Source organism: Pollachius pollachius (assembly GCF_949987615.1).
Source record: "Pollachius pollachius genome assembly, chromosome: 19".
In the NCBI taxonomy this organism is placed as follows: domain Eukaryota; kingdom Metazoa; phylum Chordata; class Actinopteri; order Gadiformes; family Gadidae; genus Pollachius; species Pollachius pollachius.
The window spans coordinates 11233137-11250385 of record NC_136952.1 but is presented as its reverse complement, the minus strand read 5'-3'; the positions used below and the strand labels follow the sequence as shown (position 1 = coordinate 11250385).

The following is a 17249-nucleotide window of genomic DNA, read 5'->3' as shown; positions in this document are numbered from 1 at the left end:
ACATATTAGCAACCACGGAACGAGTTATGATTGGTACACTGCTTTACACAACCTCAGTCAGAGCCAATCCCTTCACAGCTATCAGAGAACAGAACGCCTACATAAACGTCATCCTAGCTGCCAGTGTCTCTCTGTCACCGCCAACTGTTGCGCTTATGTCGCTTTAAATGGGAAATCTTACTGAGCTAGTACTCCCCTCATTTTTCGTCTTGGATTGATAATGTACCATCTTACATTAGCATTCAGTTAGAAAGCCAAGAATATGATACAGATTTAGCGCTTGGAAGAATATTGTTATTGTGAATGTATGATACAACTTTTAATTAATGTGTGGCAAAACCTTAAACACTTTAATATCGCTTCTGAATGTCACCATTTGACTTTCAAAACAATTCCTTTAGAACATATTTATCATATACAACTATAGTACTAATAAATGTTTCCAAAAGGAATGCAAAATTCTTTGCAGGTCTATGCAAGACAAGTCAAGAGGCCCAGATGAGATAATCTGTTAGAATGATGCAGTAATCAAAAAAAAATGACAGGAGAGTTATTTTTCTAAAACACTCCCGTTTATTAAATGCTTTCAAGAGATTTGGTCCACTTGTTTGACCGTGATTCACTTCCAACCACGGAGGATAGAGGATGAAACAAAGACAAACTAATACAACAAAAAGCAAAAAAGAAACAAACGTAAAAGTACAGTACAAAAAAAAGGCTTGGTTTTTTCCCACTTCTTAAACCCCTGCTTCTCTCTTATCGGAGTCGCTAGAAGCTAATTCGACCATCAAATGACCACTGATAAACAAAACAAAACTAGAGGTTCACATGGATTTTCATCTGGGTGGCCGGCATCAGGTTTGTGTGTAGGTGGGGATGGATTTAAGTATGTGGGGTGTCAGTGGGTGTAGGAGGGATGACTTCGGAAAAACAAGAGAACAAGTAAACAAAGACATAAAGTGTTGGTGGATGCATGAGATGAGCCCATGATAGAATAGAAGATAAGGACGATGCGGCCGTCTGTCAAGTGAAATTAGGGTGTGGGTCATGATTCAGATTCATCTTGTGAAAACAATTATATTAAAACATCCAAATTAAATAACATCTCAATTAGGCAGGATTGAAATCAAATGTGTTATTCATAACTTCTGAGTCAAATCTGTAATTTTCCGAACATACAGCATGAAACGATAAGATTGGCCATCTATCCCATTATAACTTAAATCCAAAAGACAATTAGGTGCTTCCCCTTGCAGGACTGTAATGCAGGCGACCCTAAACAGAACGAATCCCCCACCTCCTCTCTGTTCATATCTCTCCCTTCTCTTGGGTACAATTAACATGCAAGACCACAGGCCTTAGGGCCTTTCTCTATGCCTGGCAGTGGTTACCAATCAACCAATCAATTGGGCTCCCCCCAGAGCAAGGGAGGAAAAACATTGCCAACCAAATGCAGACAACACGTGGGCCATGGTCGTGGGAAAGACAGAGTCTCCTCCGTTTGTGTGAGGAACCTCCATTAAGCTGTTCCATTTTCCCCCTCGCCCCCAGCGATGCTGGTAGTGCTATCGATGCTTAGGCAGACATTTGCAGTTGAAAACGTGTTAATTGCATTTCGTTGGCCAACTCCGTATCCCCAGTATCACAGCCAATATTATGAAGTGACATCACTGACCCACAGCTCGACAAAAAAAAAAGAGTTCCCGAACATCTTTTATCTAAATTACCTCATAAGGGTGTCCTTCTAGAATAATCATAGTTATAGGTATCATATATATCTATATATAAAGGAGAGTACGATTATACAATAGGTGTATGTATCATCTTATAGGTATAATATATAGAATATGGCGCTATAACTGCAGTATACAGACCTCTAAGTATAAGTTTTAAGACATGAGCTGCATTGAGCCGTCACCACTGCAGCCAAAGGACACGGAGCTTATACTGCAAATTCTTAGTTTTGTTCCTTTTGCAAAAAAAGTATATTTCTAGGGCAGGGCTTAATTGATACACCACTTAGATGTCCATGGAAACCAGCCTTAATATTTCAAATGAATTACTACGGATGGTTTGGACTCCTGGGCCGGGCTTCCTGTAACTGCCAGTATATGTCCTCTAGTGCCCAGGTGCCCTTTTATAGTAATAAGCTGAAGATAAAACTAGCTTTCACTTTGTTTTTCTGCTCCTCCAGGCCGTGCCGTTGCATACATTAGGTGCCTATATACCATTAATCATTAATATCCATACATGAATACATATCAAGAGTTATACATAGCAATTAACATACGTATATCAATAGCATATAGGAGAAATAGAAATAGTCATTAGATAGCAATCATTATCATCATATTCATCATAATACTAGGAGTAGGAGTAGTAGTAGTAGTAGAAGTAGAAGTAATATGATTCCTTCAGAGAAGCTAATACCTGGGTCATTCCAGAGCATCACAACATCACCTACACCAAGACTGGGCTTGATCTCATGTAAGTTTGGCCTCAGCTGGTGGCAAGTGAAACTATAAAAAAAAAAAAAAAATACTCAAATCAAACTGCCCTGCTGAAACCCAATCTGTTTGAACAATCTACACTGTCAGCTGGTATGACGTTCATCAACACAAATCCAAAAACCGGCCCAATCCGGTCCACCGAAACCAACTGGTACACATGGTCTGGAATGACCCTCACATAAGCGAAAAGAAAAGGAGAAAAAGTTACAAAAAGAAAAAACAACTTCACTATCATTATCTAGTTCAGCGATACATGTCATATACGCAATAGCAGAGCTCTTCTATGTAATCAAGACAAGGTTCTCAGGTTATATATTTAATTAAGCTTAACCGCTAAGTTATCAATTATTATTAGTAGTATAACAATATCAGTAAATATGTATCATATAATGTGTAATATAGTATATTTGAGTATAGACATATCTTATGACATCTTGGACCACATTGGAGGCAAGATGGCAATAGTTCACCCATTATCTCGGTATGCATGTGGTGTGCATGTGTGTTTACTTGTGTGAGTGTGTGTGAGTGTGCTGTTTTTTATTAGGCACATTATATGGTGCTAATTTGTTTCATGTCCCAAGCTACGAATTTAGACTTTTATTTTGAAAGTCTTCCCTGGGGATTTCTAGTAAGGATGATCAGTAACAAACCTGACCAAAAGGCTAAAGAAGCACATTTTGTTTGTGTGAAATACCGGCCCCAGCTTAACAGATCACAGCTGCACCAATGTCCTAGTTCTGTCATATAATTGTAGGTACAATTCAGCCTACAAAAATAGTAGTCTTTAAATCGTCCTAATCCCTTTAAGAGATTTTAACATTTGTTTTGGTAGACATTTTCTCTCTCTATTCGCTTGGTTGCCCGACAAATCCTTCTCCTGAAAATAAATTCCACTCTCCTAAATATAAATGAAAAAGTGGTCACCGTCGTTCTTCGGTCAAGGTGGGGTCGTTATTTCTTCGTGGACATGTACTTACGTAGCGTGCCAACACGCTTCGTGTTGATCATAGGGTGCTAGCAGGACATGTACTGAACATAGTATGCTAGCAGGACATGTACTGCACATAGGCTGCTAGCATAGGGTGCTAGCAGGACATGTACTGATGCTTACAGTGCATGTACAGGGGTGTAAGCTAGCAGAACACAACCCGGACTAGGTCTGTTTTATAGTACTAGCTCTGTCATCCACATCGTTCAGGATGAATAAAGTGTCATCTTGTCTGATATATCAGTGTCAGGGTAGGGTGGGTCTCTGACTTTCCTTTTAAAAAACGAATTTGAAAGAAAGGCTGAGTACTTTCTGTCGCCATTGCCCCTTATTACCACCAAGGAACTCATCGTTACCCCTGCAAAGGTGGCCGGAAATTAAGTAACGTCTCGGGTCGAAGTAGATCTCTGGGGTTTTTGCCTTTAAGAGAAGTCCTTTTGTCATTTTTTTGTCCTCAGGGAGAGACGTTTCTACTCATCGTCTCACCCGAGCTTCAGGAGGCGTGCGAAGGCTTAAGACTCTCACCCCGGGTCGGGGATGGGACCAAGGGGGGTCTGGTAGGAGAGGGGAACTGATTCATAAATATGAGGAGGAGATTGTAATAAGGTCAATGTACTTATGTATGTCTACATACATTCAACAACTATTATATAGCATTGTTGTTCGTTTTATATTTTGGAAATGAGAATTCTCCTCGATTCCTTTAAAAAAAAGGCCCTTGCAGGCGATACATTCATAGCATTCTGCCAATATGGCAGACTAGATAACAGGGGAGTACGACTCCCCCAGGAAAGAAAGGCAAAATAACAAACAAAAGAAAATAAGTGAATTAAATACATCACCCCAGGAATCCATTTTGCGGGGGGGGGGGGGGGCTTAGTTAATTTCTTTGTGATGGCTTAGCATGTTTGTAGCAGCTGGGCTGCTGTGAAAAGCTGTAAGCTTAAATTTTAGCTTTTCTTTCCTTCCGTTTTTAGCTAAATAATATGATGCTTAAATATATAGATTTCAAATTCATTGTGGAACAACAGCACAAAAACGGCCAGCGCTTCCCTCTCTGTCTTTTGATTATCTTTGCTAATCCAACACCAAATAGACCTGTTCTGAGGAACAGCTGGGGTAGTTCACCGAATAATTGTTGATTTGACAAATTAGGGCCTCTGCTTTACACGGTGTTAAAAGCATGCAAGGTCATTTACATGTTTGTGTGTGTGAAAGACTGTAGCATGGCAGAAAACAATGACAAATAGAACAGGTTAAACCTAAAGTTGCTTTCCCTGTGAATGGGTGCCTGTGGCGTGGGTTTGTATGTATACGTGTATGCGTGTGTGCAAGCCAAGAGATCAGCATGCCCCTAGACGTCTCCAGGGCGAGGGGGGGGGGGGTGAGGAGGGGTCATTTGTTTACTTTCCCATTCAGAATAGAGGCGCCCTCATTGTTTACAGTCTGTTCTGTAATAGCTGGTGTAGCAGCAGGCTCGTCTCTCTCTCTCATCCTCTTCTCATGTCCCTCTACCCGTTAGAGGTCATCTCCCTCAGACAGCCGCTGTCCTCCCTGGAACGAACACACACACACACACACACACACACACACACACACACACACACACACACACACACACACACACACACACACACACACACACACACACACACACACACACACACACACACACACACTTTAGCATTAAGCGATGCTAGAGCTAGGAGTTGCTGGAAGCATCGAAGCGTTTGTTGCCTTCAGTAACCCTAGCGCCTTCTCACCATGCCTTCCGAATAATCTGCCGTCATGGTGACTTGCTTTTCCTCTGGGGGTGGAGTAAGGAGGGGGCCGTCCGTGCGCCGGTTCTGATTGGTCAGCTGCAGCCACATGTCGTACATCTGCTGCATGTCCCTCACTGGGGACGAAAACAAGGGCCGGGAAAGTTCCCGTTATCGAAGGAACCAAAATAATGACGTCATGGGAACAAACACTAAACTATTGGGTCAGTGATAGAATCACGTATGCTTAACTACACCATTATACAAAGTTTTCTAGCAACCTAGCAAACCACTTTGTCTCTGGTCAAATGTACTGGGGGGAAATGTATTTGATTCCACCTGAATTTATAAATGGTTATCATGTAACCGGTCGCACAGAGAATCAGGCCAAGTGACATCACTTGGCCTGATTCTGTAGCCAACCAGAAATGAGCATTTGCCATAATGGTTGTGTCCCTTTGGTGTGCCTGGAGTATGGCACATCTTGTGAGACACAAGCAGGTGTGATTGGCGGAGGCCGGGGGCTTACAGCTGTTGTTCTTCATGTACGTCCACACGTCCCTCTCCTCCAGACTGTGGGCGAACGAGCAGTTTCCAATATAATGGCACTTCTTCTGCTTCATCACATGGACACACATCTGGTTTGGACACGGACACACACACACACACACACACACACACACAGGATGACATTAGCTAATACTGTACAGTATATTGATTGTTGAACTTTCGTAACGCTAGGTGGTTTTCCCTTCTGTCAAAAGGCACATTGACCACTTAAGACTAATGTGTGACTAATGACTCCTTAACAACTTTAACCAGGACAACATGATACAACACTTTATCACGTACTAACCTTGTTACCAAAGGGCTATTTATGAACATCAGTGGAGCACTGTTGAAACAGTAAAGGGAGAAAGAGCGCGAGAAAGCCCCTCGGGGCAGGGTCTTACGTCGTACTGCTGTGGGTAGGTGCGAGAGAAGGGCAACGGCCGGACCACAACCCATTTCTTCTTCTCAAAGGATTTCACCAGCAGGACCCGGCGCTCCTTAGTCCAGCTGCAAGGGGTAATCAACCTCATATTATCCCTCACTGCTCTCAGTCCGCATCCCTCATCCTCATGGGGCCTGCATTTACCTGTATGTCAATTATGGCACCCATTGCACTCCTGACCATCCCTGGAAGGAGGGATCCCCTACTATGCTTTTTTTTTGTTTCTTCCTTGCTGATTCAAGGGAGTTTTTCTTGCCCTTGTGGGGGCGTGGGTCAGGGGGGTGTCATAAGTATGTGGCCTGTTAAGCCCTTTGAGACTAATGGGGTTGAAGGGCTACACAAATAAAATGTAATTGAATTAAATGGGGTGATGTGGTGATTGACTCTAAAAGTCGGTACATTGGTTTTGCTGTCAAGAGGTATCCAGTAGTCCTCACATCACTGCGTCTGATGTACACCACTATAGCCCTCTAGAACCACACGGTTAGGTCACATGCTCGTAAGAGGCGGGGCTTACCTGTGCCGAGCTTTGGCCGTGCAGTACTTGAGGTTCTTGTCTGGCTCGTTGACCTGTCCGTCTCTCCAGCACTGGCCACACACAAACTTCATCTTCAGGTTTAGACCCCGCCCTCTCCCGGGACCAGCCCCAATTCCGGACACGCCCCCCATCCCACCCATGGAGCTCACGCCGCCCCCCATGCAGTCTCCCCCGCCACAGCCACCTCCCCCCGTCCCACCTCCTCCACCCGAGCCCATATGGTTGCCGTGGTGAGGTATGTGCATGGGCTGAGAGAGTGAGAGAGAGTGAGAGCGAGAGAGGGGGTCAAAGAGACAATCAAGGGTATGTATTAGAAATCTCAGTACAACCTCGATCTTTACTTATCGAACTGAAATCCCCCGCATTAAACTAGACTAGAAGTTGGGATGAGTACCTTCTGCTGCTTCTGGGCGTTCTGCTCCAGCCGGTGCCAGTGTCTCTTGGACTCCTGCACCATCTCTTCATGGGTGATACCTGCCGTATTAACACGTGCACATTAGAACGGAAACAATGACCAGTTTGCATAACACCCTCATGGTTTCGATGACGCAGGTACTCAGCAGCATTTTTTTCATCCTTTAATGACAACCCTCAGACCTGCTTTATGGGTGCATATTTAGAGTCGCACACGTCGAGACTAGCTCACAGCCTAAAATAACCTGGACACATGTGTAGTCAATGCTGACCGTAAGGCCTTAACATTAATGTTATCAATAAAATAACATCCTATAACCCCCTTCCAACTGGAAGGGGCTCAATCTTACACACGTCAACTTTAATGACTTAATAAATAAATAAATCAATAAAAACGCCCTTCCAGCTTCGGCCGTGCCGACCCAGGCTATTGGCCGTCGTAGCGCGGCATTAGGGGGCGACGGAGAGGCAGCCCTACCCGTGTCCTGCTGCAGAACCCAGCACTTGAGCTCTATGACGGAGTGGGCGAAGGAGCAGCTGTCCTCGCGCTGGCAGCCGTAGCGCACCTCGTGGCGGCACACGTCGAACTGGCACAGCGGGTGCAGCGGGCGCACCTTGCTATAGCGCACGTTGGCCGACCGCACCACGTGCACCAGGCACCTGGAGAGGGAGAGGGGGAGAGAGACAGACAGACAGACGGAGAGAAAAAGCAATGAGAGAAAACAAAGAGAGAAAGCAAAGAGAGCGAGGGCAAAGAGAGAGAAGAGAGAGAGCAAGAGAGAGCAAGAGCGAAGGGCGAGACCAGAGGTAGTGAGTTATAATCAAAATTAATATGACAGCAGGAAAGAGGGATCCCTTTTTCTGTGTTCCTTCTCAAGGTTCCCTGCTTTGGGGTTCGGGGCAGTTGTCTCTTGCCGTTTAGAGAGCTGAGGAGTTAGTGGAGTCACCTCATAAATCTGACATTGAACATAAAACCAACTCCCTCACAACCTTACACAACCTGTACAAGTATTTTTCTGTGTGTTATCTGTGCGTAAGAGAAGGAGAGAGGTAGGTTTGCTTCTTAAAATATAAACTACAGTCAAGAACCCAAGAAGGTAAACATTTTGAGGCTTCAGTAAGGAATAGAGGCATTTTAGAATGTTCCCCCCTGAACTGAACACCCCTTCTGAGGGGAACTGGTAGCAGGAATGCAGAGGCATTTCCTTGCGCGGAATTTGCACTTGAATGCATATGCATTTTCCAATAATAGTCACACCGCTGAAAAGACTAGATGTATATAATACTCAACTTATAGCCTCGTGAAGACAAGCTTATACTCCGCCCCTTCAGAGAAATACCTTTGTCTGCCTGTTATTCGCCGGTGCCTCACTCACTCTCTGGGTTTGTTTGCCCTGGTTTGAATGTGGTGTAACACCGCGTTGTCATTTGTTGAGGGAGAGCGCTTGGGGGGGGGGCTTTGTGAAACATTATAAATAGAGATCGCAATTTTGAAACGATTAATCCCACAGCCCTAGGTTCCGGACTTGTACGCATTTGCGAGTTGATGTCAGCCTAGGGCTGTGGATTTCTATTTGAACATTTTCTATTTGAACATTTTGTGTATTTTTTTGTGTGTGTTCTCAGTTACAAAGTATTTTTTTGGAGAGAAATGCTGAATAATGCATACTTTGTCTTTTTAAACTAAAAAATAATAGTTAAACAATAATATTGAGCGATTAAGATTTTCTCCATATCGAGCAGCCCTATGTCAGGCTAGCGATTAAGAGCTGTATGTATACAATCCACTTAAACGGATGGGCTGTCCTGACATCTGGTCTTCTCTTTAGATGCCACTCGGCTAAACCAATGGGTGTGGAGAAGACCCCGGCACACCCTGGACTCACTTGTTGTCGTCGAACGGGTGTCTGGCGGTGAGGTTGGAGCAGACTGCCAGATTCTCCTTGCTGCGCTTGCTGATTATCCGAGGCTTGCTGTCAAAACATTCCTGTGGAAGATGAACACGCCGGTCAATAAACACACTAGGCCAATTCTACTCCCATGTATTCAATAGGGCTTGTACATCAGAGTGCCTCATGGGATGTTTGGTTGGTGATACGCCGCCATTTGGAGATCCTGTGAAATCATAAATCAATGAAAATATAGCTTTACTTGGGTTAATCAAAACTTACTTCACTACTTCTTGAATGAGAACCCCTGTTGCAGTTTCAAACAGAACAAAGTCTCCCCATAATGACAAATAATTTGATGATTACTCACTCAACAACGACCAAGACCGCATTACCACCATCAACAACCAATGCTCCAAAATGGAGGTGGTCACAGCCTCAATCAATAGGGCGGCGTACCACCAACAAAAAACAACCATGACGCCTTCTGATGTGGAAAGCCCTACCCAGAACATAGTAGCGCCCCCCAAACGGTGCTCTCATTATACCGGAAAAGACATTTAGTTTGTGTCAGCGACCCTCAAAAGGAATGACACCATGTTGCTCACACAAAGTGCTACTCTGCCCACGAAAACACAGGTGAGCCGGCGCCTTGGGGCCCCGGAGCCGGTCCCCCAGACTGACCTCACAGAGGAACATGAACATGCCCATGTGGAGCTGCAGCAGCCGGGTCACGCTGAGCGCCCGCCGCTCCGTGCTGCCCAGCGGGTCGAAGAGCAGCTCGCGGCTCAGGGCTCCTTTCCTCTCCTGGGTCCACACGTCGATCTCCTCCTGGCAGTACGCAAACGTGCAGTTCTCCCCGTACTGGCACTCCTGCCGCTCCTGTACCTCTGCGTGGGGGGGGGGGATAAGGGAAGGAGGAGGCGCAGAAGGTCCGCGGTGGGAGAGAAAGAAGGAGAAAGTGTGAGGCTGAAAGATGGCGGCGATGAGGTGACTGGTGGGAGGCGGTGATGGGTGGGGGATCAGGGCTGGCTGGTTGTTGCCATGTCTGTGTTTGTCAGAGGATCTGTAGGAGCTAGCTGCAGAATTGCATTATTACTCTGAGGGCTGGTCTTAGTATACTCACTAATGTACTTATTTCAGCAGATTCCATAGATAAGTGGATTATGGTCAAAGTTAGAGACATTTGTATCAATAAGCAACTGGGACATATATAGCTTTCTCGAATTAACCAACTAGAGACTAACTAGAGTCCTCGGGGCTAAAACCACACTATGGATATCGGATCGTCAATATTGAACATGTCTAATATTTGCGAAGTCTAATCGCTGAAGCCCAGAGTGGTATAAAAACACTGTTAACATACAGACAACATAAGATACCACACACCAAAGGATGCTCTGACAAAAACATTGGTAAAACCATCAACAAATCGGGGATTAGATGACAAGAGTCGAAGGGGAAATCGAGCACAAAATGAACGCAACTAATTATCCTGTGACGTGCACCCAGCATAACACCATGTGGCACGCAGCACATCCATGTATCCACGACAACCACCGCTTCACAAACGTGGAATGCGACCATGCAGGCTAGTAAGCATTCATGGACAATATAGCAGTGTGTCATGGAAGCTGAGGGCAGGTTACCACCAGATAGCATTCAATCAATTCAATTTTATTTGTATATAGCCCTTAATCACTGTCGCAGTCTCAAAGGGCTTAACAGGCCAAATATTATATGACCCCCCTGACCCTAGCCCCCAAGAGGGCAAGAGAAATCTCCCCAGGACGAAATCCTCCTACACTGGATCAGCAGGGTGGTGCAGCCTCACCTTTACAGAGGACAAACGCCCCCAGGAAGTTATTCCGCGCGGGCCGGGGGCGGACCCTCTTCCAGGTGGGGTCGTCGCCGTTCTTCAGACGGCACAGCAGGACGTCCCTCTTGCAGCGGTGGGCCGCCTCGGGCTGGTACTGGTAGTCCATCACACGTGGACCTGGGGGCGGGGGGGGGTGACACTAGTGAGCGTCGTACAAGGGGGAACAGTACAGCCGCTGTTCTGATGACAGAGCGTCCAAAAGCAGCATGATTAATATATAGATATGCATGTATTAGGTGGATGGCTTTAGCCGACCGTCTTACTTTAATACTTTGCCTACATTCTGAGTTAGGGTGAACCCAGCGGGGATTTAACTTCTAACCGTGGCAGTGTTAATGATTAACGTTACCAAGAGGTTTCATACAAACCGCATACCGAATATTCAATCTAAATAGATATTTAGATTTAAATGTAATTTTTTTAGATTTAATTTTTAGATTTTCTCATGGGTTCAGTCTGATTTGAATGAGGAAAGGCCCTGGCTGACAGAGGGCGGGGCTCTGCAAGGGCTACACAACGGTGGTGGAGCTCTACCGGGGAGGGGGGGGGAGACAGACCTATGCGGCTGTAGCAGGCGTGGCAGGCCTGGCGGAACTCGTGGGTGGCAGCCAGGGGGTTTCGGGAGAGCATGGAGAGGTTGGTGCCACCTTGACCGTTCTGGAAGAGGGAGGGAACACCAGACAGATTAGCGCTCCGTGGGAGGCCAGGTTACCTCTGTGATGAGGACCTCTCCACCTGCTACTCTACTCCGTGGGAGGGTGCTTCAAAGCTGGTCCCAGAGCAGCAGGAGCCGTGTTAGGGTGAGATGTAAGAACGGTGTGTTTCACTTGTAGCTTGACACCTGCTGACACATGCACTCAGCTGGAATAGACAGACATTAGATGGAATGAAAACTTGCATACAGTTCACCCTAAGACAGACACAGGTGAGAAAAACAACATTCGTGCTAAAAGTGTAGATAACACACCTAAGACAAATCTCTTCTTTTGAAAGAAGAAAACGTTCAAAACAGACCAAGGTATTACAAAAGTACCACTACACTGACTAGTTATCTGAAACTCTTTTATAAATATGATTAAGACTTATATCAGTGTGTCAACTACTCACCATATGTGCAGCATTATGGTTGCGGATCCCAGGGATGAAACTGTGTGATAAGCGTCCGCCTGAAAACCCCCAAAATACAAAATATGTATGGTCAGACAATCTAAATATTCACCCTAGACAGCAGCATCCCAGGGCAGAAGCGAGACAGAATGCCAGCGTAGTTATGGTGGTGTGCGAGCGTATGCTCTAACTTTAGCACATTCTAGACATTCATCCAAAGCAACTGTGAGACACAGAACAATCAAAGCAAATACATATAGGAGAGGCTGCAACAACTCCAAAAGTGGCCGCAATAAAAGCTTTCATTTCCAAGTGCAGTTGACATTTATGAGTGTGTGTCACACAGCATAATCACACCTATATCCTCCTTTAGTGGGAGAATAATCAAGTGCCATTAGTAGCAGTCCACTTTAGCCTTTGTAAAAGGTCTTTACCTAAAGACAGCCAATTTGTTGGAATGTGTGTGTTTAGCGCAGGTGGGAGATCGACTAGGAGTGCGTGCGTTCAGGCCCCTCTCACCGGGCAGAGTGTACTCTGACAGGGAGTCCAGGCCCCCGGCCGGGTCCGTGTCCCCCGGGGAGTAGGCCCCCCCCAGGGCGTCCTGCGCGTGGGTGGAGCCCTGGTCCCGCTGGGCCAGCGGCGGGTAGGGCTCCAGGGACGACACCTGGCTGACGGAGGAGGTGAAGTAGGCCGGGGGCAGCTGGGGGGACGGGGCCGGCAGGCCCGGGGAGTAGGGCGGCCGCAGGGCCACCGCCGTGTTGGGGAGGTTGGTGGGGATGGCCCCCTGTACTGGGCTCTGGGAGAAGGAAACACAGGCGCTTTTAGTGACTAAATAAGAACATTCAATTAATTAGGTATTCAATCTGTGTTCTACATTACGGACTCTACTACATTTTGACAAATATTTCTATCCAAAGCCACTTTTCAGTAATGTCCTTAATGAGCAGGTAGGGGCAGGTAGGGGCTGAGCGTCTTGCTCAAAGATGCCTAAAGGGTTGACCGGCAGACTTTTCAAACCCAGTGCCTTTAAGCTGGGTGCCAACACCCTGGCCGCTTCACCTTCCAATCAAGCACGCTAAGCTCTTGTTCAGCATCTAATTCTAGCAGACCTCTGAGTCTACATGAGACAGGGTCAACCTCAACCCTCACGCAACACATGGACACGGTACGTGTGACGTTGGGTGCCCCACCTCGCTGATCTTCTTGGGGATGCAGTCCAGCAGGCTCTCCATATCGTCGTTGATGACACTGCTGTTGCTGCACTCGTCCATGTGCTCCGACACGGGCACCGAGTACGGCATGGGGGGCAGGCCCTGGCTGCTGGGGCTCTCCGATAGGTCGGCACACGGCGTCTCCTCGGGGGTCGCCGGGTCGTCGCTGACCGGGATGGGCGTGGCCAGTGGGGCAGGGATGCACTGTGCGCTGGACAGATCCTCTGAGATGGGAAGGGGGAGACAGGGGCGGGATAGAGACAGAGAGGCAGGGGAGGGAGAGAGAAAGGGACAGAGAAACATGGGAGGGAGCCAGAGAGACAGGGGAGGGAGAGAGCGAGAGAGACAGAGAAACATGGGAGGGAGCCAGAGAGACAGAGAAACAGGGGAAGGAGCCAGAGAGACAGGGAAGGGAGAGAGACAGAGACAGGGGAGGGAGAGAGACAGAGACAGGGGAGGGAGAGAAACAGAGACAGGGAGGAGAGACACAGATGAATAAAGAACCAGAGAGAAGAAAGGCAGAGAGAGAGAATTAGAGAACAGGAAGTTCAAATTGCAGCATCATAAAAGGATTGGACTACATCAAAAGTTTAAATCCCATAAGCTTGCCTTACCGGGTCCCATGTCCGTCAAAGACTCAAGGCCATTAGAGGACGTCTAGTGGGGAAGCAACAGAGATAAGCATGAGGGAAACCCATGGCTTTTAACAACCAACCACCCCTTCCCACCCTGATAACAGTGACGACAACAGTGCCTACCTCTCCTGTGGGCGGGGGGCCCTCCCCATGGCCCTCCCCTCCCGGAGGGGGGGAATCTCCCTGGGAGCTGATGTAGGCCTTGCGGCCCTTCAGGCCCAGCTTGCTGGCCAACTCCTGGGCCAGCTCGCTCACCTGCCGGTCCTGAGGGGCCCCGGGGAGAGAGCTGGGGTTAATGCTGAACTTAAAATAGCAATCCAATCTCGGGTTTTGGTAGCGATAAACCTCATGACACACAATTCAATGTACACTTTTTCAGTCTGGACTTTTTGGTCTTCAGTATGGGAAATCCTCAAAAAATAGAAGTGCATTAGGAAGGAACGCGTCTAGATGAGAAATTGGGAGGGGAATATATTCATGGTGCAATGACAAGTTAACCTTCAGCCCTCCACACACTGAAGCTCAATCGTAGAACGCAAGTGGAAGATTATGGGGCCCTTGTTTTACAACCGAACACATATGAAATCCTATGTAGACTTACTCAAGTAAATTGATATTGATCGTCTGACAAAAGACACCAGGCGGAGGCGGAATAAATAGACCCCCTTCCAGGAAAAAACGTGCTCAGCAATGCACTTGGGGGTTGATAAACATTGTAGTGGATCGTCACATTCTGCTCCTTCTAAAAACATTAAGCCAGAAAACTGGTATAAAACAGATTCAAGTGAATAAGATGTGGTGCGTTTCCAGTGCTGGCAGCGTAACATACGTGCGGGGCGGTAAGCAGGCATTTGGTGCCGCACTCGTAGGCCTCTCGGAGCCGCCCGAGCTCTCTCAGACACAGGGCCTTACGGTACAGGGTGCGGCGGCTTCCCTCACACACGCACAGCGCGCTGTCGCAGTCCTGCACGCCCCGCTCATAGTCCCTCTGAGAGACAGGGACAGATAGAGACAGAACAGAGAGAGACAACGAGAAAGGGACAGAGAGACATATAGAGAGCGAGAGAGAAGAGAGAGAAAGAACAGAGACCAAGAGACAGAGAGAGAGGGAGAAAGAGAAAGAAAGAGAGCGAGGGAAATTGAGAGTCATGAGGTGAAGACAAAGAGCAAAGCTTAATTATGTTACCATGACAATCTCCATCACAATTAGAAAAAAAATAACCTAAGAATTGACAGAGCCCTCTACATAAGCAATCTATCATAACTACTACATTTCATCAAACGATCCAAAACGTCAATAGGATTATCATTTATAACTCTTCTGCTGTTCTGTATAATTGTGATGCTTGAACTTTTGTTCAGCCCTTCTGAAGGCTCGGTCGAAACCGCAAATCTATCAGTATCAGTCAAGGTTCAACTTAAGTGTCCAACACACAAGGCCATCACTCAAGATATTTCAAGGGCCTCACCATGTGGTAATGTGCGGAGGCCCGGTTGACGTAGAGGCTCTCCAGCAGTTCAGGGGGGATGACCAGCGCCTCAGCCTGGGCGTAACGTGCTACACTGATGCCCTCCCCGTAGTGCTGGACCGCCTGGTTCCACTCGCTGTCCCGGAACACTGTGTTGCCCTCATCCAGCAAGTTGCACACTAGCTGGGTCAGAAATGCCTGGGAGAGAGAGGGTAAAGGTGGGTGAGGTTGGAAGATGTTAGTGGGTGTTATCGGAATAACAAGAACATGGAAAACAAATGTGAGAGAACTTGAGCAGGGAAGGGGATGTGAAATAAAGAGTAAAGCCGCCGAAAGGAGAATAGAAACGCACAAGAGTATATTGGCAATGGTAGATTTGTACATCAGCCAAGAGGAGAGAGCCAAGACAAAAGGAAAAGGATATGCAAGAATGATAAGGTCTGAAGTGTTGTTTAAGATTCATTTCATGATGACACACATTTATCAGTGAGAACGACTGTAAATACATGAACGAAAAGAGAAAAAGTGTGATACCTCGTAGCTTTCTGGTTCAGGAAAGGGCAGTGAAGACCTTTGAACAAAAATAAAAAGGGTATCGTTTTGTCTTGCTTTACATGTAAATATATTTGTATTGTAAAATGAGTCTTTCTGCATATCTTACTGTATGAAGCCCATCGCTTTCTGAATCTCCTCCCTTCGTTTCTGTCTCTCAGGGTCCATGGCCTTAGGGGACAAGTTTTAAAACATCACGTTTTACGAATGAAGCCAACAATGCATGTTGTCATAAAAACAGTGCTTATTTTTGCACTGGCGCTGTAAAGCTTAAAGATTAGGCCTTCGACGAATACAACGACCTCAAGTGACCCAAAAGGCTTTGGTAAACCAAAACATTTCTCAACTTCAATAAATCACATTCTTCCAAGTGAATCCTGGATCATGCTCGACAGTAGATTTAGTATTCTCAGTGACATTTGTATCATGTGACGAGAATACCAAAGCATGATCCTATGTCATGGCCCACAATAACTAAACATTCATATTCATATTCGGACTGGGTACGGCTAGCGCCCATGCCCAGATAGCTATGGTTTCAACAACCCTGCGGATGGTGAAATATACTTCTCCGGAAACGAGTTGACCGTCGGGCAGGAGGCACCTAGCCTCGTCGGGATTAGTTGGGGGCTAGCTAACGCCCCTACCGCTAGCTGTCTGAAAAAGCCCCATACGCCGCCGTTTACCAACTGCAATGGCAACCGGTTGGTACTGTGGTGACTTGGGTTGCAGGATGGACGCTATGTGACCGTGGTCTCAAAATAAAGGCTTGATATTAGGACAGGAGGAGCAAGATCTTGTCACAGGCGAGCTAACTCAGCTTCACCGTCCCGGGAAGTAGATAGAGGCCCCGAACCCCCCTACCAACTCTCTTAACGTTATCAACTTACCGAGTAGTTTGCGATTTCAAATCCAAGAATGCTTCACGGAACGACAATGATGGCACTCGAAACACATACAGCCCGATTTCAAACATTAACCAGACGCATATTTGTACGTTTGCTGTCCCTAGCATTGATATGTGGACAGATCATGAGTTTGAACATCTAGCTACCAGGATAGTGGGCACTATTAGCAGACTATCGTTAGCCAGCTCAGTACCTAGCTAGTGCAGCTCTTGAGCCAAACATCTCAAGTTTCCATGCAGTGTACACAAACGGACGCTGGGTGGCGCCAAAAGTCAGGGAATGTAATCCGTTGAACTCTGGTGTGTGATTTATTGTATTTCATGATATCTTGAGGATTTAGTGGCAAATGCGGATGTAACATACTGAAAGTCTATCAATTCAGTCACAACCAT

The 17249-nt window shown here is 46.5% G+C and overlaps 1 protein-coding gene across 1 annotated transcript; it reads right to left on the bottom strand.

Moving 5' to 3' along the window:
* Positions 1–576: 576 nt before the first annotated feature.
* On the bottom strand, positions 577–17036 carry zc3h7bb (zinc finger CCCH-type containing 7Bb). Its single transcript, XM_079757177.1, has 21 exons — positions 16840–17036; positions 16059–16120; positions 15932–15968; positions 15398–15595; positions 14758–14916; positions 14052–14192; positions 13908–13950; positions 13273–13517; positions 12602–12878; positions 12083–12141; positions 11533–11632; positions 10931–11092; positions 9781–9986; positions 9094–9194; positions 7686–7867; positions 7188–7267; positions 6773–7041; positions 6215–6320; positions 5791–5899; positions 5265–5398; positions 577–5055 (listed from the first exon to the last, which is right to left on the bottom strand). Exons 2-21 carry the CDS (start codon positions 16115–16117, stop codon positions 5020–5022), a joined length of 2703 nt encoding a protein of 900 aa, XP_079613303.1. The 5' UTR covers positions 16118–16120; positions 16840–17036; the 3' UTR covers positions 577–5019.
* Between the last annotated feature and the right edge of the window lie 213 nt (positions 17037–17249).

Coding starts and splice junctions, on each gene's coding strand:
- zc3h7bb (XM_079757177.1), bottom strand. CDS start 16,117: ATGGACCCTGAGAGACAGAAACGAAGGGAGGAGATTCAGAAAGCGATG. Junction 7,268..7,685: donor GGTTCTGCAGCAGGACACGG/GTAGGGCTGCCT, acceptor TTAATACGGCAG/GTATCACCCATGAAGAGATG. Junction 6,321..6,772: donor ACGGCCAAAGCTCGGCACAG/GTAAGCCCCGCC, acceptor TACCCCTTGCAG/CTGGACTAAGGAGCGCCGGG.